Source organism: Lepisma saccharinum, chromosome 24 (assembly GCF_977018435.1).
Source record: "Lepisma saccharinum chromosome 24, izLepSacc3.1, whole genome shotgun sequence".
NCBI classification, from domain to species: Eukaryota; Metazoa; Arthropoda; class Insecta; order Zygentoma; family Lepismatidae; genus Lepisma; species Lepisma saccharinum.
The window spans coordinates 54,307,493-54,333,239 of NC_139252.1; the positions used below are offsets into that span (position 1 = coordinate 54,307,493).

At 38.5% G+C, this 25,747-nt stretch overlaps 2 protein-coding genes across 2 annotated transcripts in view; one reads left to right on the plus strand and one right to left on the minus strand.

Annotated features, from left to right (window-relative positions):
* Positions 1 to 25,747, minus strand: part of Adsl (adenylosuccinate lyase) — a 521,028-nt gene that overhangs the window by 44,572 nt on the left and 450,709 nt on the right. The window lies entirely within an intron of this gene.
* Positions 9,419 to 23,898, plus strand: Ssk (smooth septate junction protein snakeskin). The gene is made up of 3 exons (XM_083110392.1): positions 9,419 to 9,689; positions 17,771 to 17,977; positions 21,642 to 23,898. Exons 1-3 carry the CDS (start codon positions 9,639 to 9,641, stop codon positions 21,858 to 21,860), a joined length of 477 nt encoding a protein of 158 aa, XP_082966518.1. The 5' UTR covers positions 9,419 to 9,638; the 3' UTR covers positions 21,861 to 23,898.

Below are 25,747 nucleotides of genomic sequence, written 5' to 3' on the forward strand. Positions count from 1 at the left end.
ATTTCAAGTATTATACAAAATTAAGTTGAAAAGTAAATTGCATTTTACATATTGTTCGTCTATTTTAACAATTTCATTTACTTGTGTTTTGTATTGTGTCCCACCCGTGACACCAGAAAACAATATTTTTTCCCCTTTAACTGTTACATTTCCGCCTCAACTCAACTAGGATATTAAAAGATCAATCACCTTCTCTCCTCGTCTTAAATAATTTATTTTTCATCATGTGCCAATTCACAGAAATGAAAATAAATGTCTTATTAAGTGAAGAGGCAGTGTTTCGTCTGTCCCACCCGTGACACAAAATTGTTCACTTGTAGCTACAAATCTGGGAAAGCATTATAAGGGTAGCTATGTTTAATCAACAGTGTTAAGTTTCATGTTTCATTGCTCAGAAACTGTATGAAAAATGTTGCTTAACTATCAGTAGAATAGTCACTTTAATATAAAAACTGTAGTCCGCGTCCCAATATGACTTTATTAATTTTGAATACTTTAAGTACGTCAAAGCAATAGACCCTGTTAAAAATGTAAACATAAACATTAGTGAGGTCTTGCCCGGTCCCCCCGGAACTTCCGGTTTAGGCCAGTCCCCGTTGTTGCCAGTGCAGATTCACCGGCATTCAAAGTAAGAAATGAGCACTTGTTTTCATCAGTTATGCGACGATAGTCAAGAAAGGTATTTGTTAAAGTTCTACTATGAAGGAGTGGACGTCTAGAATCCGTCGGATGATCTGCAGAGCAGATTATTAAAATATGACGTGTCTCTGTGGCCGCCAGTTGTATAGCACACTACGTACACAGCATCTACGTACATACAAGTATCTCATGTACACGCACGACGAACGTTTAGATATATTGAATTATTTTGTAAATGGAAAAGTGAATGAAAGATAGTTCTATAAAACTAGTGATATTATTATATTATAAAGTATGCTTAAGTCAATCTTTGCCAACAAATCTGCAGAAGTAATGAAATGTTATCCTAGTATGTGCTTTCAACGTCGCCTTTCCGCCTGAGGTATTTAGGGAAAATCTATGATATGGCATGCCACTTTGACTTGCACGAATTTACTTGAAACAACAAGGGAGTTTTCAGACTGAAGCGACAAGCGATATCGGGATTTCGCACAGAAGCATTCGATCTAAAGCAAACAATTCACCAGTCACACTTGCAAAAATAACAGGCCGGGGCAACAAAATGCACGGTATTGATAAAACGGCCCATTCCGAGCGACAAGCGACACCTGAAATTTGTCGTGTCTCTTTAATTCGGAAGGTGTTGTTTATTTTTTAATGTTGGTTTCGAAGAGACACGTATTGCTGCAGTCTGAAAGCTTCCTTTCGAACCAATTCAATGCGAGAAAATGCACTTGTCTCTTGGACTGGACTGTTGTTTCCTCAGTACCATGCATCGTGTCGCCACGGTCTGTTGTACTCGTATGCAAGGAGAATTGTTTCCTTTAGAGAAAAGGGGCTGTTGCTTGTCGCTTCGGTGTGTAATCTCCGTGCCACTTAAAAGTGAATCCTCAGTGATCAATTAAATTTTTCGAACCGAAGCGACACGACAAGCTGCACATGTTGCTCAAATTTCCAATGGCGTGTATTGTGCCGCCTGAGACTTGATTTCCCATGAGCGGTAAATGCTTATTTATAGGCTAAATGGGCCTGTGTAGCTTGTCACTTCGGTACGAACCACTGCTGTCGCTTGTCGCTTCGGTTTGAAACCTCATTAAGAGGCGTGCTTTTCACCACAACACAATACGTAGATAATCCATCAACGTGTCTGTAACAAAATGCAAGTCGTACAAATCCTTTCCGGGTACCAATCCTTTCTTCGTTCTGCTTGTATCAACAGGTTTCGTCTCTACGTTCTTGGGAAACCTACGAAGTGATACTTGACTCAATAAATTTGTTCCCGATCGAACTATGCAACCCTATGCTACACAGCTGACACCCAATTTCCTTGTAAAATAATCTCCACTTTGCCCTTTCGTATTAATGTCCATAGCACCGTAAGCGTAACCGGATGTTCGAGGGGGACCAGACGAGTGCGCATGCTCCGCAGTAGCTCCGCCTTTAACACCGTCTATACATAAAGCCACGAAAAATCAAATTAGATGCTTAATTGGAAGCACCAGCGTTCTATAAACTCGTAATATGGTAAACCGTACACAAACAATTACTTTTATATGACGCTTGGCCTCGGGAGAGTTCCAGAGTTGCCCCTCTGTAGGTCTAAAGTGTGAGAAACTTGGAATTCAACATGTAACTGTTCAGCCGAAATTATACATTTCAATCATGGAACGATCATGCTGTATACATTAATGGTAGCCCTATCAGAGGCGCAACCACGAATTTTTGTTTGGGGGGGGGGGATTACCAGGATAAACATAATAATAATAATAATAATAATGCTACTATTAATATAGTTAATAATAATTATATCATTATAACATTATTATTATTAGTAGTAGTAGTAGTATCAATGACGTTATTACCCTCGGAAATTATTGAAAAAGAGGGTAGAAGTTGGTGCTAAAGCATTTGTGTTCGAACAAACTATTAGAATTATTTTTTCAACACGTTCAATTTCACAGTAATAATGAAAAACAAGCACACGAACTATCAGAAAATGCTTGATAAATGCATTCCAAATATAATTGTGTGCGTATTCAAAGTTTCTTTAATACATATTATATACAACATATATTATTTAAATACATTACTCATCAAATTCATCCATCTCACAATAAACCAAAAGCAAAAATTACATAAATTGTTTCTCAAATGTACACGCTCCCTTTCCTCAAAACAATTGTTCATGCATTTAAGACAAAAACCAATTAAGACAAGTCTTATTTCTCTGTTTGGGAATTTCCAATGCATTACAGAGAACGAGGGTAAAGTGCGAGCGAAGCGAGCAAGAACATTTTTGAATCCAATTTTTTTCCAGGCTGAAATGAATATTGATTTAATAGGGCGCAAATATTTTCACGGGACGCCAGTGCATTCTCTTTTACAACTTTTGTGCCTCCCCGATGGTGTAATGGTATCATCGTCGGCTTGTGATCAAGGGGTCACAGGTTCGATACCTGGTGGAGGCACATGGAACAGTGGTTTGGATCCCACTTTAAACTGTAGGTCCAGTCCCGATTAGCCTTTCTGTGCGTAAAGTGGACTTAAAACCACAAATCAATCAATCAATCTTACAACTTATTTTCATTTATATCGTTCGGCGCCCAGGGCCGACTCCCGCAGCCCCCTAACTACGGTTGTGAACTTGATAAGACCAGGAAAAGCAGGCACTGCGAGCGAAGCGAGCAAGAAAATTTTACGAATAGTGTTTTTATTTGCATAAAATTTGAAGTTGTGGGCGGTAATTGCCCCCTGCAGGTACAGTTGGCCCCCCCAGAACTAATTTCCGTCCAAGGTTGGGGGAAATGTCCCCTGCCGCCCCACTGTGGTTGCGCCACTGAGTCCTATTATTACATTAGATCTACGCATATCAAGGGCTTACATTATCCAAGTTTTCCTTCGCGCCTAACAAAATCTGTGGGTGGCAAGAATTGCACAATGAGGGACGTCATATCCGGAATTATTACTTGTTGGGCATTAAAAGAATGCGTGCTTTATCATAAAGAGATATTCCTTATCTGTTATTTGCTATTGGATCTTTGAGCGATTGTGAAGTGGATGTAGAAAGCGTTACTATACTTTGGGATAGATTTTAAAGAATCGGAAGATTAATGCTGCTTATCGGGCACATTCAAAGCGCCCCTTCTCTGTGGGTGCGTATGTGTATGTCTGGTTTTGGATATCCAAAACTGAATATCTAAGGGCCGCTTTAATGATACCGTGTAAACTGAAAAATCTCATGGCATATTTCATGGCACTTCTCAAGAATAGAATCGGTCCCATTTCCATAGCATAACCAATCAGAAGCGACCTCTAGGTCATGAGTGCCGATGTAATGGCGCGAGAGATGGAAACAATGTAATAATCGGATGGTTCACATGCACTCTCCAGCATAACTATTGCCTAATTCTGGGGGAACCTGTTCTTCAAGTCCTTGCCTTGACTCATCTCACCCAACAGGTGCCGGAGCTTGCCCAGAGTTGATATCTTCCTGGAGATGAGGCCTGCTCGAAAAGGTTCTTAAAGATGTAAAAAATTATCACTTCACATTTTTAAAAGCCGATAAATATTCAACCGAGGGAAGTAACGTTTCCTATACATGGTATTAGCTAGAAATCAATGGCGTTGTTTAATACATCCTTTATAATTTATACAGTACACGTATAAAGAATATTTTAGTTGTTGCAATTGCGAACACCGTGCACTCATCATAGATGGTGTAACTCGACGTGCCTTTCCTGCTGTATACATTAGCCAGTGACGTGCACTGAGGAGTAGCTAGTTTAGCAGAGATAGATTAAGCCCCTATCACACGAAACTGGATTTCTAGTAGGAATGACCTAGTTGGCGCTGAACTAACTATCTAGGTAGGAATCATGGCCGCCTGGCTGACTGCTTGACTGGTTTGGAGGAATAGGACATGTTCTAATTGCTACTTGCTTCCCTCGACTGGATTCTGTGGAACATCCAATCAGAGCAAAGTTTCGCCATGTGAAGATAATCTGTGAGTGTGCAAAGGAGAGCTTTTGTCTGTGGTTTCCGAGTGTTACTCCAGCAATGTATAACGTATACAGCATGAAAGGCGCGTTGAGTTACACCATCTATGCTGAGTACACGGTGCTTACATTTGAAACAACTAAAATATTCGTCCATACGTGTACAGTAATCGTTGTAAAGTATGTATTTAAGCAGCGCCATTGTTTTGTACCTAATAACGTTTTATACGAAATGTTATTCCTCTCGGTTGAATAGTTATCGGCTTTTGAAAATGTGAAGTGATACATTGTTTACATCTCACGTGGCCGCCATTACAACTTCCCTCGTATGGGAACAAAAGTCTATCGACAAGTACGCTGATAAGTATCGTGTGAGGCGAAAACTAGCAAATTTGTAGCCAGTCCAGCACCAACTAGGGCTTACCTACTGGAAATCCAGTTTCGTGTGATGCGGGCTTTAATCAATCTCACATCTCTAATTACGTATTTTCAAATCACAATATTTATTGTCTTGTTAAAGCCACAGTTCATATGCAACACTTTCTTTTTCACGCGCTTCTCGTCCCTCGGTGTGAACCGCGGACAAAACTGGCCTAGCTCGCTCTTCTTCCGCCTTAGCAGTTCCAGGTAAAAATGGCCGCCCGAAGGAAAAGGGAAGATTTCTGCCTCTACCTCCCTTGCCCCCTCGCCCCCGCTGCAACGGTTGAAAGCCCGTGCTTTCAGGTCCCCCAGTCTATCTCCTATAGGACAGATAGGGGATTGGTTTCCATTCGATTCCTTTGTAAATCCTCTAAAGAACTCAAGGGAAAATTTTCTGCAGTACTTATGTTCTCTGTATTTACACAACATTTTACACATTGTACAATATGTATGTATAATATGGGATGTAGTTTTATTATTTATGAAATGGGAGCGTGTTATGTGTAGACAATAATGTTATGCTTTCTTTAATTCTTATTTTTTTCTCAAATATGGAACATATAATGATTAAATTACAAATATTTGCTCAGGCTCTCTCTCGCTCTCGTTTTAGTAGTGTTTTTTTTTTAAAAAATATACTAATCTCTTGGCCTCCAACGGATGTATTTATTTGGGCAAGAGAACGCACATTCATATTGTTGTTGGTTTGATTTATTTTACTTCGCTTTTCTGCCACATTTGGTTATCGCGAAAATGAGGATGATGTGATGAAATTAATGAAGGGATCTCGAACAATCCATGATGAGCGTGCATTCTTGTTTCTGTGTTGTACTCTGCAGTGAATAATGAAATAATTTGAAATGAAAAATGTATCTGAGAACTCAAGAAGCCAAATGAATATTATTGAAGAAACTACAAAAGTGTGTCTTGTTACCTGTTTTGTTTCTGTGCATAAAGTGGACTTAAAAAACCAAATCAACCAACCGTAGGGGAGTGGTTATCACAGCGCGCTAGGACACCAGGAGTTCCGGGTTCGAACTCCGACCTGGGCATGAGTGTTCTTTGTGTTTGTACCTTCATTAATTTATCGTATCATCTTCGCAATTAACCAAAGGTGAGAAAAAGCGACGCTAAGTAACAAAAATCAAGCCAAATCATTGATTGATTGCTTGATTTGGTTTATTTTACTTCGCTTTTTCCGCTACTTTTGGCTAATCGCGAATATGATACAATATAATTTATGAAGAGACACACTCAAAGAATACCCATGGCCAAGCCGAGATTCGAACCCAGGATCTCTGGCTTAGTAGTCAAATCAAATCTTTTTTATTTTCGAATGGGGGTGGAGGTTACGTGTACTTTTTTTAGTACTCATTCATCATTTTGCAATCTTTTCCTGTTATTGACGTAGGAATACTGGGCCCTAAAGGGGGGAGGGGTATGAGCCACACCAATCCCCCCTTGAGCACGCCACTGATTGCTACCCCAAGTGTCGACGTCACCGCACGTCACTGACATTAGCCTATACATTGTAATCGCAAAAACTTACCGAAATGTTCCATGAAATGCTTCCGTGAAAAATATTACCTGCTATAAGATTTTTTAAGCCTTTACATGGTGTTTCTGCTAGCAAAAATGTTAAAAGGAAATGCTTCCGTCAAAAGCGGGCCTAATGGATATATATTTAATATACATGGATCTGATCTAGACATTCTGAATATCGAATAGATGTCCCTTGGAGATTTGTGCAGACAGTGTCGGAACGCAACAGTTTCTAACCTGACACAATCAACCAATTTAGTTGTACTGCGTAATTGATACAGTGCAACTTCACTCATTTTAATTACATACAGATAAAACGGTGACAGTAATACCAGGGCTGGCTATGTAGCTCAATTGTTACCTGGTTCGAATCCCAAGTAAAAATAGAAAATTTAGCAATACTGATAAGAAAACAGGAAAGAGAAAGACACGAACAAGGGCGCCCCCCCTGATATCAGGCCCCCTCGAGACATGACATTTTTAAATGTGAACCTATAAAAAGGTATGAAAATAACATCCGACGATTTTTCAAACTCGTAAAAATTTCAATTTTGTCCTTGCATTGCATAAATGAATGTAGTGTTTGTTGTGTTGAGATAATGGTACTTTTAGTTTTACAACCACAGGCTACCAGAAGTGGCGGCGATTGGAGGGGCATGGGGAGCAGTTGCCCCCACCCACTATCTCCACTTTTCCTCTTGCACTATAGCCTATTAATGTTAAGCGTTGTCTACCCAGACCCTATGGAGGCACATATAGTGGTTCGGATCCCAGTTTAAACTGTAGGTCCAGTCCCAATTAGTCTGTCTGTGCATAAAAGTGGACTTAAAGCAAAAACTCTTAACAACTCTAACTTGTCTACTAAGAGAAGGTAAATTATAATTACCCCCCCAGTTTTGGCCGCTACTAGCTTCAATCCTTCGTAGCGGGCTATGGGTTAACTCACATTTAGAATTCATTATTGTAATAAAAATTGCTAATGTGCATAATTTAATTTATAAATATATTATTTTCTAAACAGAATTATCGTGGCTATTCAAAGGTTCTGGTATAAGAAAATAAAGGAAATTTGAAAATATTTTTAATTTGCGAAAGTCAGAACTATCCGAATACTTCTGACCAGTATCGGCGATTACGTTTCGAAACTGGGGAAGGGGAGGGGGCAAGGAGAGTTATTTTCTCTCGGTAGACAAGCATTAAGAGGCCATAATACGGAGGCAAAAGTGGCAAAAAAAAGTCGGGGGGAGTTGCCCCCAGATCCCCGAAAATAGCCGACACTGTATAGGTATGTGTGTGTGTATCTGGCCTCTTCCTCAAAAAAATTCTGGCTACGGGCCTGCCTGAGATAGCAGGAAAACCTCATGTAATTCAAGTTGTGTAATTGTAGCGTGAAAGGCAAAGAACTATTCACAATTGAATTTCATGACTTATAAAACAACAATAATAATAATAAATGGTAAAATATGAGTCTTTGTAACTGAAGGGTAAGATATGAAATCTTACTTTGTTCCCCAGTGCTCGAAGTGGTCCCTAGCTGGGGACATGCTTTGCCCGTTCTGTGGAAAGGTATGGGGACGCTTGTATGCATCAACATGGAGAAAATGCAGTGGGTGCAAATTATACTAAAGCTACAGCCATGAAAATAGTCCAGTCAAGGTCACGCCGCCCACCAACAGTGTTGCCAATAAGCAACCATTTCAGCCAACGAAATCAATCGCATAAGCTACAACGCGCGAAGTGTCGACTGAGCAGCCTAGAAGAAGTGTGGCAACCCTGGAGGGCCAGGGGGGTGGAGGAGCTCCGATCTTGGCTGGTCTATTTTCGTGAAGAGAGCAATAATAGGGGATGCCTATGCAATTATCTTAGTGAAGGATGCTGTATGAGGATTTTCTTAAACTATAACTCCATTAAGGCTTGTTTCCATGATATGGAAAACTCAAGTACATTTGTACTTGGTGCAGAGTCTGAAGAAGACCTTCCTAGAAGGTTGAAACGTTACGTTTAGTTTATGTTTTATGATAAAATAAATTTCTGCCTTGGTCAGCATATTGGGGATTTTCTTAAGTGGAGATATAAGTTCACTCCACGTTTCCCCCACTTTGAAAACTGTTGCTACCCCTGAGAAAATATCCTGGGGGCGGCCTTGGATGCAAATATGACCATGGCTCATGAAGAAAATATCGAAGGACACTAAAATGTCGGGGCTTGCTAGTGCTGGAGAAAGAGGCCGTCAAAATATCTATACTCTGTCTCGGTTTTCTCTGGAGCAAGCTGACGCGAGACGGTTCCACTAATGGACACGTGAGAGGGAATGGGATCGCGTGGAGGGGAGAAGGGACTGCAGTTACCAGCCCTCGCTCTGCCCACTCGATTTCCCCCCTTCTCTGCCGTTATGCGCGGCTTTTCTCCAGAGATACCGGGACAGTGAATCTCTGGATCAGGAAAACGAAATCAAGTCTCTGCGCAAGTAGTGACCCGAGATGAAAATGCTGCTGCAGCTACCGCTTCGCCCACCCGCACTCTCCCCTTCTCAGCCGTTATGCGCGGCCTTACTCCACAATTCCCGGGACAGAGTATAGCTACGAGGCTGGCAATTCCAGCGCCAATAATCGTGTGGGACCATCGTTCAGATTCCAAACAAAGAATTAGGTTGTGTTTGGTTGAAGAACAGAAAAGAGAGCCTATCTAGAGTTGAACAGGCGAGTTATCTCCCGATCCTTATCACACAAACTTCAATATCTGTAAGAAAAGGGCACTACACCTGCAAAGGTGCGCATGCGTATCAGGTTTGATGACGCCTAATCAGGAGAGAAAGGGGGAAATTATCAATCGGTACAGCGTTCGTTCAAGTTGACTCAGAAGGGCGGTGACAGGATTATAAACGGGCATTATTATTTCAAACTGTGAAGTATTTTGTACAGCGTTCTCAAATTTCGCGGTAGTGGTGCATATCAACTTACAAACAGCCACCTTTTAGTTCCCAGTGAAGTGTGACACGGCACAGCTAAAGTACAAGTGAAAATATCTCCATTCCTTTACAAGATGGTGGACGCTCCTCTCATTGCATCGGTGTTTGTGAAGATCATAAAACTTGTAAGTAACAAACTATTAGTTTACCTTATTTGTCGTTACCTAAATCAGACAAGCGAAAAAAGTGAGATAGCAATACGTTTTTAAATCATGAAGTGAGTCAGAAGTTTCTGTGTACACAAAATGGCGGCCACTGGATACTCGGGAAGTTCTCGTGTAAAGATTGGTTGCTGTCGCTATCATATTAGTGAAAAAAGCATATAAAGTTGCGGTAATAATTTTGAACAAAACACTAACAACAATGACTAACCATTACCTGACCAGAAATAATATTATTTACCTTCTATAAACGTATTCAAACGAAATGCTTACCAATGTACATAGGGAAACGTGTTATCTTTAAGATTTGTAAGCTACAATCTGGCTTGGTACACAGAGAAAAATGCTTGCTTGTATTAACCAAAAAATGGTTGATAGCCTACCAAAAGATTTGGTCAAGTTCTATTTGTTTGTCGTAAACGATTTTTTGGTTCAAAACCAAATATTATTTTGGTAAATCTAACAAAATGTAGCCCATTTGTTTAGGAAAACCAAATAATTTAGTCAAAATTACCCAACGCCAAAGATTTGTTAAATTATTTATAATCTGGCTAATTTTAGCTAGGGTGGATAGTTTGTGCAAACTAACTGATATCAAAATACACATTGAGAATAGAAAGTTCACATGAACTAACCGTCTTTGGAGCGTGTTTGCTTTTCTTCGCCACACTTAGCTCCCAGTTATATAGTCTAGAATGAAAAAGGTTGCTCATGGGAGATTCACTTTTATTTACTGCAGTACATTTTCTTCTTTAATTTGTAGCATTAATGTTCACACTTCTCTCGAAGAGTGTTAAAGCACAATTTTTCGCTATGATTACAATCAAACGTACCATTATTTGTTTTACAAAAACTTATGTTTCTTCTACACATTTTAGCAGAATCATCTAGCGGCCGGTGTAGGAAGCTCAATATAAAGTATGTATATTCTGAGGGTTTTTTTTTCAGAATATTAGGTTGCACAACAACATAAAGAGTTGCTTCGAGTAATTATCTATCTACGTGAGTTTCAATTTTCGACAAAGGACTTTCATACTACACTCGACGAAACTGGACAATCGTTATTTCAAATTCGAAAGCACGCTCACGCACATATAGTAAATTTTACCAAACGTTTTGTTTCTCTTTACTTACATATGTATCATTTTGTTTACGAGTACCATATTTCGTCTGACCAAATTTTTTGATATTCTTAAACAAAATGCTTTAGTAATTACAAGCAACATTTGGTTATCGGAAACAAAAAGCATACCAAACAGTTCAACCAAACTTTTTGGTAATTCCAAACAAACCAGTTTTTTCTGTGTAGAGCATGGCAGGGAACCGGGTTCGAGTCCTGGTAAAGCCTGCATTTTTCACTGAAATTTCTAGGCAGTACAACTCCGATGAAGTCATCAGTGATTCAAAGGTAACATCTCGTTACGGTAGCACAGAGAGACAGATCCGCACAGATTAAACAGCGCCAGCCAAAAATCAGTCAAAACTAGGGGTGGCTCGATAGCTCAGTTGGTAGAGAAATGGCACGGTATGCCAGAGACACCGGTTTGAGTTCTCGGCGAGCCTGCATTTTTCGCTCAAATTTCTATGGGGAAAAAAAGTGTTTGAATTTACACCAGCGCTTGATCGAGTCTTGGGGCTAGCTGTGGGGATGCTCGTATGGTATAACATGGTGACTGTGAAGCAGCTGGGGGGGGGGGGGGATGATTTGCGACAATTTTGCTAGCTGGAGGCGTTACACGAAATATATGCTCGTAAATTTGTGATTTATACAGGAGAAAATATTGTAGAAACAAATATTCTTTTACAAAAGAAAATACGAAAACACAGGCAACGTCGGTGCACTTGAAGTTTTGTATTTTTATCTTTTTTCTGCCTCTCTTGACTAAATGCGGCGTTGAGGATGAAAGACACACTCGCAAAGGAACATTCATGTCTTTGTGAGAAGAATCAAATGAAAACCTTCATTTGATTTTGTTTCCATATCTATTGGATTTCTGCGTGTATGGTTGTCCGACGGACTAGAACCCCCCACCCTTTCCTCACAACGTCCATGAAGCTATAAGATACTCAAAAGGTTCTTCCTCAGTAGCGACTTTATGATAGGATTAAAGAAAATAAGTAGCGGGAGTGCCACAGGCTGACAACTAGGCCACAAAGGGAGATTTTTAGTGAAATCTCTAGAAGATCGAAAACCTTACGTTGTTGTACGCTACGTGAACATTCCAGTGACGCATCGCATTTTTGAGATCTGTCACGGCATTGCTTGCTTTCGATATGGTGAACAAATAAACCATATGAGATATCTTATCAGGAAGGGATGATTAAATCGAACAAGAGGGAGAAGTTTGGCAACGCCGCAACAAAAGAAGGATAATATGAATAGTAGCGACAGCTTCACAAAATTACAAGAGTGCCATAAACAATAATTGAAATATATGTAAGATCTGCCCTTCTTGAGAAATTGTAGGGTGTGGCAGGAAGTGCCAAATTATCTAGAGTTTATGATGATGAACAATCAATGTATTTTACCATTATTTTGCTTGCCTTCGTGGTCTATCAGTTCGAGTATCGTACTGCACAATCTGAGAACGCGGGTTCGAATCTCGCGTAGGCACAAATGATGTTGATATACAGTTGCCGTACCTAACCTAGACATAATTCATAAACAAAACAATGGAATAAATAACCTATATAAATCAATGCATTTGCACACATTTTTAAATACTGGGCTCTAAGAAGGATCAATTTGGTTTAGAACGAGAAAATGAGTAGGTGCTGCAAAAACAATAGGGCATTCCACGAGAAGTGGTCTTACCCCATGTAAATAAAATGAATCAATCTGGAAAATGTTATTGTTTTTTAATTCCATTAAGGTTTAACTGTTTAATGCATATTTCACCAACCAAAATTGTTAGCATCTGTAGCCTATATGCTTCACAGACAAATGAAGTCTAACATTTGCTACAGTTTTAAAGCGTCACATACGGAACATGCACTCAGACATGTAATCATACTCAACTTTCATGTCATTTGTTAGCAATCACCACAAAGTACGTCATAATTCTATGAAATCAATGTCAAGATGAAGTTTTGAAAGTTATTGTACAAGAAGATAGGTTAGTTTAGGTTTCTGAATGATAAAGTTCAAATCTTTAATTTAATCTTGACATTGATTGAACAACACAGCCAGGTGTCTACGCCTGATACTGCCCTCTGACACGACCAATGTTGCCAGTCCAATCCGTAATATAAACAAAAACATACTTTCTAAAGAATATGTCATAATTAACCTCATAAATCGTCTGGAATCAATTAAAATTCGTAAAAATTTATGGTTCGTTTTGCATTTCGATAAATACCCACAAAGAGCATCGATACACATCGAAAGTTATTGCCAGCAACTTCATGGCTGTCTTTAATTCATGTTTCTTATTTACTTTGTACAAAAACATTTTTTACACCTTAGTAACGTTTTCCGCTTATTGAACGTTCAGGTAAAGGGTCGTTCTCTTGTTTAGTGTTTTAAAAATATATATATATGGACAAAGTTAATACACAGAGCAAGGTTCCTGTCTCCATCGCTTATATACAAAAGTTACGCACGTTCAAAGTCTTGGTTCCGTGACTTTTCGGACGCATTGTACAAAGACTTAAATACTCTCGAGTTTCTTAATTTTTCTGGGGCTAAATCCCCAAGGATATATGTTACCGCACGCCACTGATGGAGACATACTGTAGTTCTATGGTGTGAGGATTTTAACCATAATAAACTATCGACAAATAGAAGTTCCTCCTCATTTTTTGTAACACCCTCATGCGACTTACTTTCTGAACACCCCTCGTAGATGTTGATTATATGGTGTCTACGTAAACGCATATGATTATGACTAGGGCTCGGAAGTTGATGAAAAGTCATCTTTCTTCCGAGCCTTGAAATCAATGCTAAACCTGATAACAGTTCGTTTCCCTTCAGTTAGAACCAGAAAACATTATTCTTATTTTTTTTTTATTTGTCACCCCCTTTCTTTGGCTCTTAGGTCATTTGTCAGTATTTTTTGCAGTTTCTTTTTTATTTTCTTCATTTTTTTATGCTTTTTTTCCTCCTCGTTGTTTCGTGAATTTTAAATGTATTTGCTAGCGTAACTTACATATTTCGGTATTGGTACTATTATAGTATAAGGGAAACACCTATAAATCATATTTTTTTACATTGCTAACGTACTATTTTGGAATGCGGAACATTTCCTAAGGTGAAATAATGCATTTCTAACTAAGAAAATGTCTATTTGTTACATTTACGAGTACTTATTGTTACTTGCTATTTCGATTCTGTAACACATTATGGCGGGCGATAGCGTACTGGTTCAGGCCGCGTTGTGCGAGTGTTTTGTCGATTTATGCAGTGTTGCAACCTCGTTCACCGGAAAATACCTACTTTCGTGCCGGATTTGAAATTATGCTAATACGTCGCAAACCATTGACGTTATCCCCACAAACCATTCACGTTAGCCCCAAAAACTATTTTCCGTAAGGTTAGGTTAGGTTAAGTTAGGTTAGGCAAGCATAGTTAAAAAAAATACTCGACACGTCACGTTCTGTGAAAACACGCCGAGGCTGAAACACTGAATATGGGGTTGCGTCATCTTAACACACGGAACATTGTACTCTCGTGCAGAAAGCAAATGGCGGCAGCAGAAACAGCGTGTCGGACAGAGATTTTCGCAGAAAACGACATGTTTTCGCATTAAAATGGATCAAAACCAGATTCACGAACATCCACAACGCTACAGAAAATGATTTCCGTAAGTACTTTCTCCTGTAAATTTGAAGAAATCCGTTCCCTTATACTATAATGTTGCCCATATTTCAATTTCTTGACATTAGCAAGTTCGCCATTTATCGAAAATAAGGTCAATGGAATAGTACAATATTATTTCAACTGAAATGTCTGGCAATGCATTAAAAAAAATAGTGATAAATTTATTCTTCCTCCAGCTAACTTAAAATACTTTATGTGAAGCCTTGTTTGAGGTTCCCTTGATATTATCGCTTTAATCTGTGCTTCTAAAGTAAAATTAGTCACAATATTTAGAAAAAATATATAATCTGATGGACGCTAAGCAACTGTATTTTCAGATGCTGGCTGACTAAATGTATCGTGGAAGGTTCACTCTGAAAGAAGATGAATGACTTATACAGAAAAACCTTGCATTGTTATGTAACTTTGAAGTAAATAAAGATTGCTTCAGTAGTTTAAACCACCAAATAATGGGTTTTATCGAATTTTTCAACTACAGTTGAAACTGCTCTATACGTAACTCAGTTCTGCGTAATTCTGTTTTGTACGTAAATTAGTGTAGGTCCTGGCAAAATATAATTTAAAAATGTGTTAAATAAACCTTATTTGTATGTAATGCATTTATACCAGCTGGTTATAATTAAAGTGACGGTGTTCAGAGTGGTACAGCACGGGCTGCAATGAGAGTAGCAGTCTGAAACTTCGTAGATATGCTAATGAAGCAATGCGCTCGCAAATTATGAGGGGAAATAGTTCCAATTCTGGCCACCAGGGTAAAAAATGGCGCTGTAAGCAGTCAAAACGTGGTATAGTTACAGGAAAAAGGCACTATAAATCGCAGAAAACAATACTCTTTGTAATAAAATATCGCTACAATTTCACCATTCGAATTACATGAACATTACCAAAGGAAAAAGCAACAAGCGTCACCAACAACAACCAGGGAGCTCACACAATGGTTAGGCAATATCACCGACTTTGACGTCAGAGTTACGGAAAATTCTACGTTTTGACTGCTTGCAGCGCCATTTTTTACCCTGGTGGCGAGAATTGGAACTTTTTTGCATAATTCGCGAGCGCATTGCTTCATTAGCATATCTACGAAGTTCCAGACTGCTACTCTCATTGCAGCCCGTGCTGTACCACTCTGAACACCGTCACTTTAATTATAACCACCTGGTACATAATTCGGTGTTATACAATTGTCATAAATACTGTTGATTTGAACGTAACCAGGCTACAACAATGTAACAGAAGTGATAGTTTTCAGTTACTACTGCTCGGCCACGGAGAACAGAAAGAGGAAAAGTTACACGCTTGACCAGAAAGTAACATTATACAGGAAGTGGATGCTAATCCATATAAAACAAAAACTGAAATAGCTGCAGATTTGGCCACAGTTTACAGAACACTTTGCACTGTCATTAGTAAAAGAAATGCTATATTAGATGATATTTTAAAATTGGTTAGTAAAACTGTAAAACTAAAGTGTCTACTGTAGTATTCAGTGTGAAAATGTTCACTAATATAGTGGCAAATGTAATGTATTTAGGAATCAAACTTTCAGATTCGTTAATTTACCACTTTACGACAGAAATATATACACAATTACCAGTGGCGTAGCGTTATAGTACGCCCGTACGCCCGGCGTTCCCAGATTTAAAATTTCAAAAATGCTTAAATTCTGTGATTATAAAGTAAAACGTGACTAATTCCATATATGTTTGACCTTCATGGCATTATAATGGCTATTTTTCGCGATCCGCTTGCAACGCTCCACTCTCAACACTCGTTCTAGCATCTCTTTTCAATGCCTTTCCCGGCCGGACGCGGAGCAGGTTCGGCGTACAGGACTCCTATATTCCTTGCTGCCTTTATGGAGGGAAAGCTTCCATTTCTACAGCACGCGCGTAAATGGGCTCTCTTACGCCGGCGTACGAGAGGTCTACCGTGATTGGTTCATGTGACCCTTCCTGCCTTCTGAAGCAGACGACAGCGGCAGAATTCCTACCTGGTTCTTCGCTCTTCGCGCTCATGCAACTCGTGCTGTGTGATGCAATATTGACTGACGTAACTTTACCAATCTCAAATATACTGCTTCTTAATGGCCACTGCATTGTATAATTTATCGCACGAACAGCGATGTGTATTAGAAACTAAAAGATCAACACAGTTTTTGTCAAATAAGTTGGTAAAGTCCTCGTGATAGAAATTCAGCCTGTGGCTGCTCTACCACTTAACCCGCAAAACTATTATTTTTTTATTGTATTTTTTCGTTATTATCTAACTACTTAATATTGTGTCAATGGAAATGTTTAGCATTCATTTGAAAACTCTTAACATCGAATGGTCTCTGGACAAAATTATTTTAAAATGTTTATCAGCATTCTCAAGATGTAATAAACAGTGGTCTGAATTACTAATCGGCACTGTTACGTCAGTAGAGCGTACGATATTTGGATCATCCACTCTGCTTTGCACAGTGCGCCAAGACGACAGAGGTCCCTGGTTCGAATACCGGCGTGAGCACGGGTGTTCTTTGTCAGTGTCCCTTCATCAATATCATCACTCATATTCATATTCGCAATTAACCAAAAGTGGTAGAAAAGCGAAGTAAAATAAACCAAATCAATCAGTAGTTGGATCGCCCACAACAATGACGTCTACTGTTGTGCAGAGGCGCTTGTGATTCAGGTAGGTTTTTAATGACTTGCGTCATGCAGAAAGATATAAAAAAAGGTATAAAACACCAGAGTTCAAAACATCTGTGGCATAGTGAGGCATCTAATTTTCTAGCTAAAACATGCATGGATGATGTTTTATTGAAAACCCAGCTGACTTCAGGCAAATAAACAATACCTGTGGCGACTAATACCATAAGTAAATTATTAAGCAAGAAAGGACCGACCCTTCCTTCGGACTTGGCGTTCCCACCCGAAATGTCCATGCTACGCCACTGACAATTACAGTATTTTAATAATGATACGACATCTAAATCTGATTTGTACGTAATTCTCAGTTGTACGTATTATTTTCTCTTCACCTTAACTCTCTTGTAATTTATGAAACAATCAAGCTTTCTGTTTCAGAGTGAAAATTATTTTAGATTATTTCTTGAAATTTTTAGGTCTTCTTTAAAGAATTTTAAGGTTATTCTACACGTTATTCTTTAACATTTTTTATGTCATCAACTTTCGAGGCCTAATTATGAGACACTCTGACTAAAAGGTTTGTTTTTCTTTCGCAGATCTTGAACCTGATCATCATCATCATTTACAGAGTAGGGAACGAAGGTCGCTTCCTTGGGGTTGGTGGAACATGGAATCTAAACGAAGAGAAGGACGTTGATGCAGAGATCGTGGCTTCGGGGGTGTTTGTGGGGTTCTTCGTGTACACCATAGTAGTCCTCATCACCTACTGCCTCAGGGGGGAGAGTGTCAAGAGAACGCCACTGGTAAGAAATTACACTTTACCTACTCTAAAAAAATAACGTTTGCGTGACGCCATATTGGTGTGACGTCACTAAGCAAGATTGAGTCTAAACAATGTTGTCACGTGGGTTTTCCGTATTCGATAGCTTTCAAGGACGTATTTAACGGGGGTCCAGGGGGGTCCGGACCCTCCGAAAGATTTAGCAAATACATAAATAAAATAATAAAAAATATATTAGTTTAGCCTTTGTTGTATAATTTCCTCTGGAAGACAAGAATTACATTGGGATCATACGGCTTTGAAGGACAGGAAGGACGTATTTAGGGGGTCCAACCCCCCTCCTCCCGACCCAAAAGACGTATTAAGTACGAAAATTAAATGGAAATATATTTAGCATTTGTTGTATAATTTCCTCTGAACTTATTGGAAGACAAGGATTATATTGGGATCATACGGCTTTGAAGGACAGGAAGGGCGTATTTCGGGGGGGGGGGGGTCCAGGAGCCCGGACCACTCGAAAGACTTATCAAGTACTCAAATTAAGTAATGAAAATATTAGCATTTGGTTATTAATTTCCTCTGAACTTTTTAGAAGACAAGGATTATACTGGGATCATACGGCTTTGAATGACATTACAAAGATGATTTATGTACACTACTACTCAAAATAATATGCATAAAATATTAATCAGAAACTTACTTTTCTCCAACTACATGTAACATCATTTTTGATATTCGATAAATATTAAATTATTCATCTATTTGACATTAATTTCATTGCCAGGGCACTTGTTTTTTATGCAAATTATTCCAATCTTAACTACAGGTAAGCTACGTAATGAATATGCGCAGTTATATCTCTATTGTTATATGCAGTCTTTTTACCTATTTGTGTAATAATAATATAATATTAATTTATGTATTGTAATTAGTATTAATTTGATTTAATATAATTATTTTAATTATAATTATTCCTGAGACACTTTGTTTGGACCTCCCCCCCCCGAAACATATTTCTAGATACGTGCCTGATAGCTTTGGATTTTGCATCGGAAGGCTTAGGCCCACATTAGACGGAAGCATTTCCCTTAGCATTTTTGGTAATACTTCAAAAAATCTTATAGCATTTTTTTATAGTGCTCAGACAATATTTGACGCGGAAGCATTTTCTGTAACATTTCCGTTAGCATTTGCGATTGCGATGCGAAGCGTGCAGAAAACTTTAGATAATTTATACAGCACAAAAGGTATCCGAGATGAGCCAGTGCAAGGTGTTTACAATCGAACCAACTAATTTATTCCTCCCTACGTGTTTAAGCAGCGCCATTGATTTGTACCTAATACATTTATACATGAAACGCTATTCCTCTCGGTTGAATAGTTATCCGCTTTTAAAATTGTGAAGTGATACATTGTTTACATCTCACGCGGCCGCCATTACAGCTGCACTCGTGACATAGAGGTCGCTTTTGATTGGTTATGCTACATAAATAGGAGCGATTCTTCCCTTGAGAAATGCTATGGCATAAATGTTAAGGAAAATGAAAGCGGGCATTACCTTTAATGACAGTGACAGCAGTTATGAAACAAAATCGTGATGCATATAGTACATCAATATAGACTAAAGATCAGATTTCGGAGAATACGTCTATATTACCTTGTACAGCATTAGGTAAAAAAATAACTGGAGTTAGGCCCGCTGGCACATATAGGCTAATCAGGACTGGACCTACAGTTTAAAGCGAGATCCGAACCACTGTGCAATTTGCCTCCATGGGGTATCGAACCAAAGACTCCTTGATTGCAATGCGAGGACATTACCACTACGCCATTGGGAAGGCTATAGTGAGTGTCGAATGATGGCATTTTGAAAATTCGTGTCCCCCCCCCCTACCCTAGAGAGGTACCTCGAGAATTTTAAATGAAAGGGGTCGATATGTTGAATATGTCTCAACGTTCAGAAATGAGTTTGTATGAATTTAAACGTGGAATGCAATCAGTTTTTGGATATCCATTCCAAAATGGTGACCCATTTATCAATCAGCTGGCTCCGGTCTCGAAAGTCAGAAAACAGCGACGATGGGACTCGATGCGCTTACCATGCGTCACACAATGAAGCCGCCGCTCTGGCAGGCCCTGGTCCTTAGAGGGCTGTTGCACATTGGAGTTTAGTTTTCATGCACCGAAGACCCCCTTAGTGTTAAAAATACAACCCCCTCATTTGTTCTCATGGGTTTTAGTAACTATCTCTTGATAGTTTGTGCAAATTATTATCCGGTTCGAACTATTCTCTTCTTACGAAATTGCACGTGGTTCACACATAGAATCTTTGTAATGTGATGCGAAAACAAACATGAAGACTTCATTTTCATTACGATATGTGTGTGAAAGTTATATCATTTGTAGTCCTTGTACAATAAATTGAGGAACGGGTCCAAGCACCTTTCATTGGTTTAGCAAAGATTTTGTACTAATTGTGTAATCAAGTAAACAATATCTCAAAATTGATCAAGACACTACAGTGGTTAAAAAGATGTTGAAAATTCTCGCACACACACAAGTAGGTTGTAAAAAATAGAAGCCTTACTTTAACAAAGTTAAAAAATAACACTTATGGCAATTCTGTATAATTAATGTACTAGGTGGGCCATAAGTCAGTTGTCCACTTTCTATTCATTGTTTCTCAGAAAACAACAAACAATCACTGCCACACAGAACGTCACACGAGACTCGAATACCTGCTAGTGTCGACCAGTGTTGCCACAATATGAGGGCATAATTTCCCTTTCCAAGGGGCAAAATTTCCCTTTTTGGACCAATTTTTCCCTTCACCTAAGCAAATTATATAATAATAATAATAATAATAATAATAATAATAAGTAGCCTAGTAGTAGTAGCAGCAGCAGCAGCATTATTAGTGGTGGTGGTGGAATTATACGTTAGAATAAAAACATTTTAAAAATTTTTCACATTTCAGTTTCATCACTTCCTGACCAGATGTCCCAGGTTTGAATCCTGGTCAGGAATCTATTTAATCGTTAATCCTCATCGTTATTATTTATCCAAAGATGCATAAAAGCAACGTACAATAAACTTAAAGGAGCAGAAACAAGTAGGAGTAGAAAAATAAATAACATAAAAAATGTGTATATGAAATTCGAAATTAACATAAACTGTAGTAAAAATTACTTTAAAATTTCCCTGCAATTGTGGTATTTTTCATCGAAATTCCCTTTTCCCTTTTGGCTAAAATTTCGGTCCGAATTTCCCTGCAAAAGGGAAATTTCCCTTCATTTGGCAACACTGGTGTCGACTGCCTTACGGGTAATACGCACTAGTCAAGTTCACAACTGACTTCCACTACGCTAGGCAAAACAAAGTCTAACGATTGCTAGTGACAACTGACTTATGGCCCACCCGGTATATCAAACTAATATTTATATCCAAATTGTTTAGAGACAAAATTTTAATGATCACAATTTAGAATCATTCTATAAATAGTAACAATTAAATTGTAACTATTAAAAATTTGTTGAACTCAACCTATTATTTCTGTATATATACGGCCATGCTTTACGTACACCTTGTACAGTATTTTAGTTCCAACGTAGAAACGGACTAGCGTAGCTATACATAAAACGCTTTCGACATTTGCATGGACTGCACTGAATTATTTGTCATTGCAGGAAATCGTCATGAATTTCGTGGGCACCTTCCTCTTTATTGCCGTCGGAGGTGTGGCACTTCACTACTGGCATGGATACAAGGATGCTCACCACTTCGAGAAGACGGACACCGGAAGAGAGGCTGGTCTCGCATTGGGAAGTCTTTGTATCCTCTCTGGAGCCTCCTACCTGCTCGATACAGTTCTCGCCTTCCTTATCATTGTCAGAAGTGATAAGTGATGACGCATGTATGACAATCTTTTCTGTACACATTGTTTCCGCAGGGTATTTATTTTGATCTTCCGTACATCATTTTAAAAGTTTCAGCAAGGAATTGGTTGTAACTCACCACTCGCTTCTTGGTTTTAGTAATGCAAGAGACTTTGAAGAGTACAAATTATAGAGATATCGGCTATTAAAGAGGGGAATGAAGTGTTTCTGTGTTTTTCTATTCGATTTTACAACTTACAGAACTATCTCGTGTCAGACTTTTATGAAAATGCTTTGTTCTGGGTAAGATCATGATTGTTACACGAACTTCAGGTTGTAACCTTACATTGTAGATTTAACATGCTCATGCAAATTGACCATCGCTATGTTCATTAACTTATTGTACAGTGAAATGCAAATTGCCCATTACCATATTTCCACTTTGTTTTACCTAATGTGAGCTTCAAGAACCGAAATAAAATTCCAAACAAGCTAGTGAACACCTCTGCTCCAGCAGATTTTAAGAAATATTATTTTTACTACGCGTAGGGTGCAAGAACAAGTTGATGAAAATAGTCATGGATGATTTGCTCAGCACACACTACGTAATGTGATGTTCTAGAATTTTAAACAAATTGTTAACGAAGCAATGGACAGCCTCCAGCATCAGTACAATTTTATTCCTTAAGAAGATGTAGGATGTACGAACAAAATTAATGAAAGTAGCAATGGGCAAGTTCCTTGGTATTTGTCACATACTCTGCCTTTGTGCTAAAGCCATGAAAATAATCCAGTCAAGATCACGCCGCACACCTACAGTGTTGCCAATAAGCAACAATTTCAACCACGAAAAGAACAGCATACGTACAGCGTGCGAAGTGTCGACTGAGCAACTTAGAAGAAGTATGATAACATTGAGGGCCAGGGGTGTGGAGGAGGCAAGGGGAAGTTTCGACCTTGACTGGACCGTTTTCATGGACAGAACAATAGCAGAAACTGGCACTAAATTTTAAGTACGCTGCAATCCTTAAATATTACCCGGGAATTGCTGGTGGAAGAAAAGCAACTTTGATAGAGAGGCGAGTGGCTATAGTGCATAAATTCAGCACCTGTAAATACACAGATTTGTACACAGACATCTAATTACCATACTAGAAATGAGTGCCAACTTGGGACCAAAAAAATCTAAGATTGGTGCCAGAAACCGCCACCGAACTCACTATTGGGTTAAGATTACATCTAGTAATCGTAATTTCCACCAGATGTCTCTGGGTTCTGGCAATGTTTTCTTTATCGATTCAGCAAGTTCATTGCAAAGACCCATCATTTCTTGTCTGGCACTAGATGTCTGTGGATTTGTATTTTTATACACCATGATTATAGGAAACAAAAGCGTTGTATACTCGTGCTGTAAGTGAACGTTTCAAATATTAAACTTTTCACCACACAAGCTACGTAAGTAGGCAAGATCTAAGATAAATAATTACCACTTACGAAGGAACTTTTTATGACTTCCCCTAAACAAAATTGCACTTTAAGGAAACGTGTGTTTATGTGTTGAAATTCTGACATATAGCGGATCGAAGTGTATTTAAAGGTAAATAGAGTTATGTATATAAATCCACATTTCATACTTCACAATTTGGTGCAAATCTCATTTCATCTTCGGGAAAGTTCACAAGAAAACATATTCAGCACATTTAATAATTCCTTAAAACTTTGTGTGTTTGAAAATGTTATCGTGTTAAGCAAGAGGGATTCAATCACTGAAGAGCAATTATTTTTTACATTAATGAATTTGTAAAAAGAGGCAAGGAGGAAGTTTCACACATAACCAACTTCTAGGTGGCATGGAACTGGCAAAATTTTGTCAAGTTGGCATGTTGTAGTAATACTTTTTTTAATAAAAAAAACAACTTATAAGGGTAATGAAATTTTGTGAGAAAACTGCTACTTTTCTTATTATACAACTTGTTAGATATAAGCCTTCTGATTTCTTTCCAGTAATATGTATTTCGTCTTTAAAAGAGTTCTGTAAAGAAAATAAATTTGAAATAAATTGTAATTAGTTTTTAAGTCATGATTATTTGTGCGTAGTTTTTAGATTACAAGACGAATCCACTTATTTACTACATGCCTCTTATTTCCTGCTGATAAATAACCAGAATACATAATGGACACAAATGATGATAATGTGTAAAGTTCAATATCCCTTTTAAAGGTAAGCCTGGAAGCTATACTCTGTCCCGGAAATCTCTCCAGCAAGCGAACGAGATTGCGTGGAGAGGAAAAAGCGACTTGCGCTACCAGCCTTTACAACAACGTACACTGCTTCACTCCGCCCACTTTCGCTTTCTCCCCTTCACTAACGTTATGCGTGGCCTTGCTCCAGAGATTTTTGATAACCAAATGAACTTCGTTAAAAGTGCAGCTACATCATTATTACTTAAATAATTCAATATTGCAATATCGGTTGCGACGTGAACATTGTAGGAACTACATCACCTTCCCCTAGGGAACGTTCCTGAGCGTTACCTGTTCGCGTCCAAAGGTCCTTCGACTTATATTTTCCCCCGTGCTCGTAGGGAGGAGCTCTTGTCGCCTGCGATCGCTGCATGAAGGGAACCATGAACATACAGTAGATTTGGCAACATTCGTATCGCGAGCGACGATCGTCACTCCGGGAACGGAAGTGAACGATGTCAGCCGAACACAAAATTTGAACCGATCACAGCTTAGCCGCCAGCAAAACGCGTTGATATAACAATCATAGGCGTAGCTACGGGGTGTGCCTAGACACACCCTAATGGGCTGCTTTATCAAAGAGAATTAAATACAGATATTTCAATAAGAGAGAAAATAAGCGGCAGTTTGTAAGAAGTTGAAAATGTCATTACTTGGTACAAACGTGTGCATTATCGCTGATGAAACGAGTGTCTATAGTTTTTCGATATTTTGATGTCATTGGAGAAATAAGATATTTACTGCATTCTACTCAGTACGACAGCGCCTTTCTTCTACACCTGTCACAAGCTGCACGTGTGAGAGAGAGCTTTCTCCAAGCTTACCCAAGTTAAAACTAAATTAAGAGCAACTCAGAAGCAGGATAGATTGGAAGCCCTGCTCTTGCTATTTGTGGAACAGGAAAAAGCTTAGTATACTGATGTAAATGAAGTTATTGATGAGTTTAAGAACATTGTACCTTTTGACAGACCTCTCTTGGTATAGATGAAGTGTATTTTGATGTATTTGTTTGTAACATTTATGAACATTTTTTGTGTGTGTGTAATTTCTATGCAATTTGATTACTTTCTACTACATATATTCAGAAATTTTCAACACTGTCATTTAGTGAATTTATATTCCTTTACAAACATAAGTGCAGTTAAAGAGCAAAGTCATTGTGTTGCAAAATATGCTATTAAAAAGGTACAAGACCTCATTTTTTTCTTCTTTGTGCACACCCAAATATAAAGTTCTAGCTACGCCTATGATAACAATTTGCATTCTGCAATAATCATTAGCAAAAACTACCTGTATCTATGGAAAAAAAATCCGCCCTATTGGCGTAGTTTTTAATGTAGGACGCGTATTTAATATATGTCCAGAGCTTTTTAAAAAATATAAAAACTTCAAGGCTTGCTAATATCGAAAAGTCGAGAAATGTCTCGCAAAGGTAAAACACGACTTTATTATTATTATTAAAGTAGGCCTAAACCCCAAAAATAAATATATTAATAACAATTACGTAAGGTTACACAAATGTGTGCGCATCCGTGTTATTTAGAGCTAGCATAGTTATTTGCTGAAATAGTAGTACAGTCGGATGCATAAGTATTATCCAGCAAATTGTCCATCATCATGTTCATGCACTTTACTTTATCCAATGAGAGCTTCATGAAAGGCACGGAACAAGC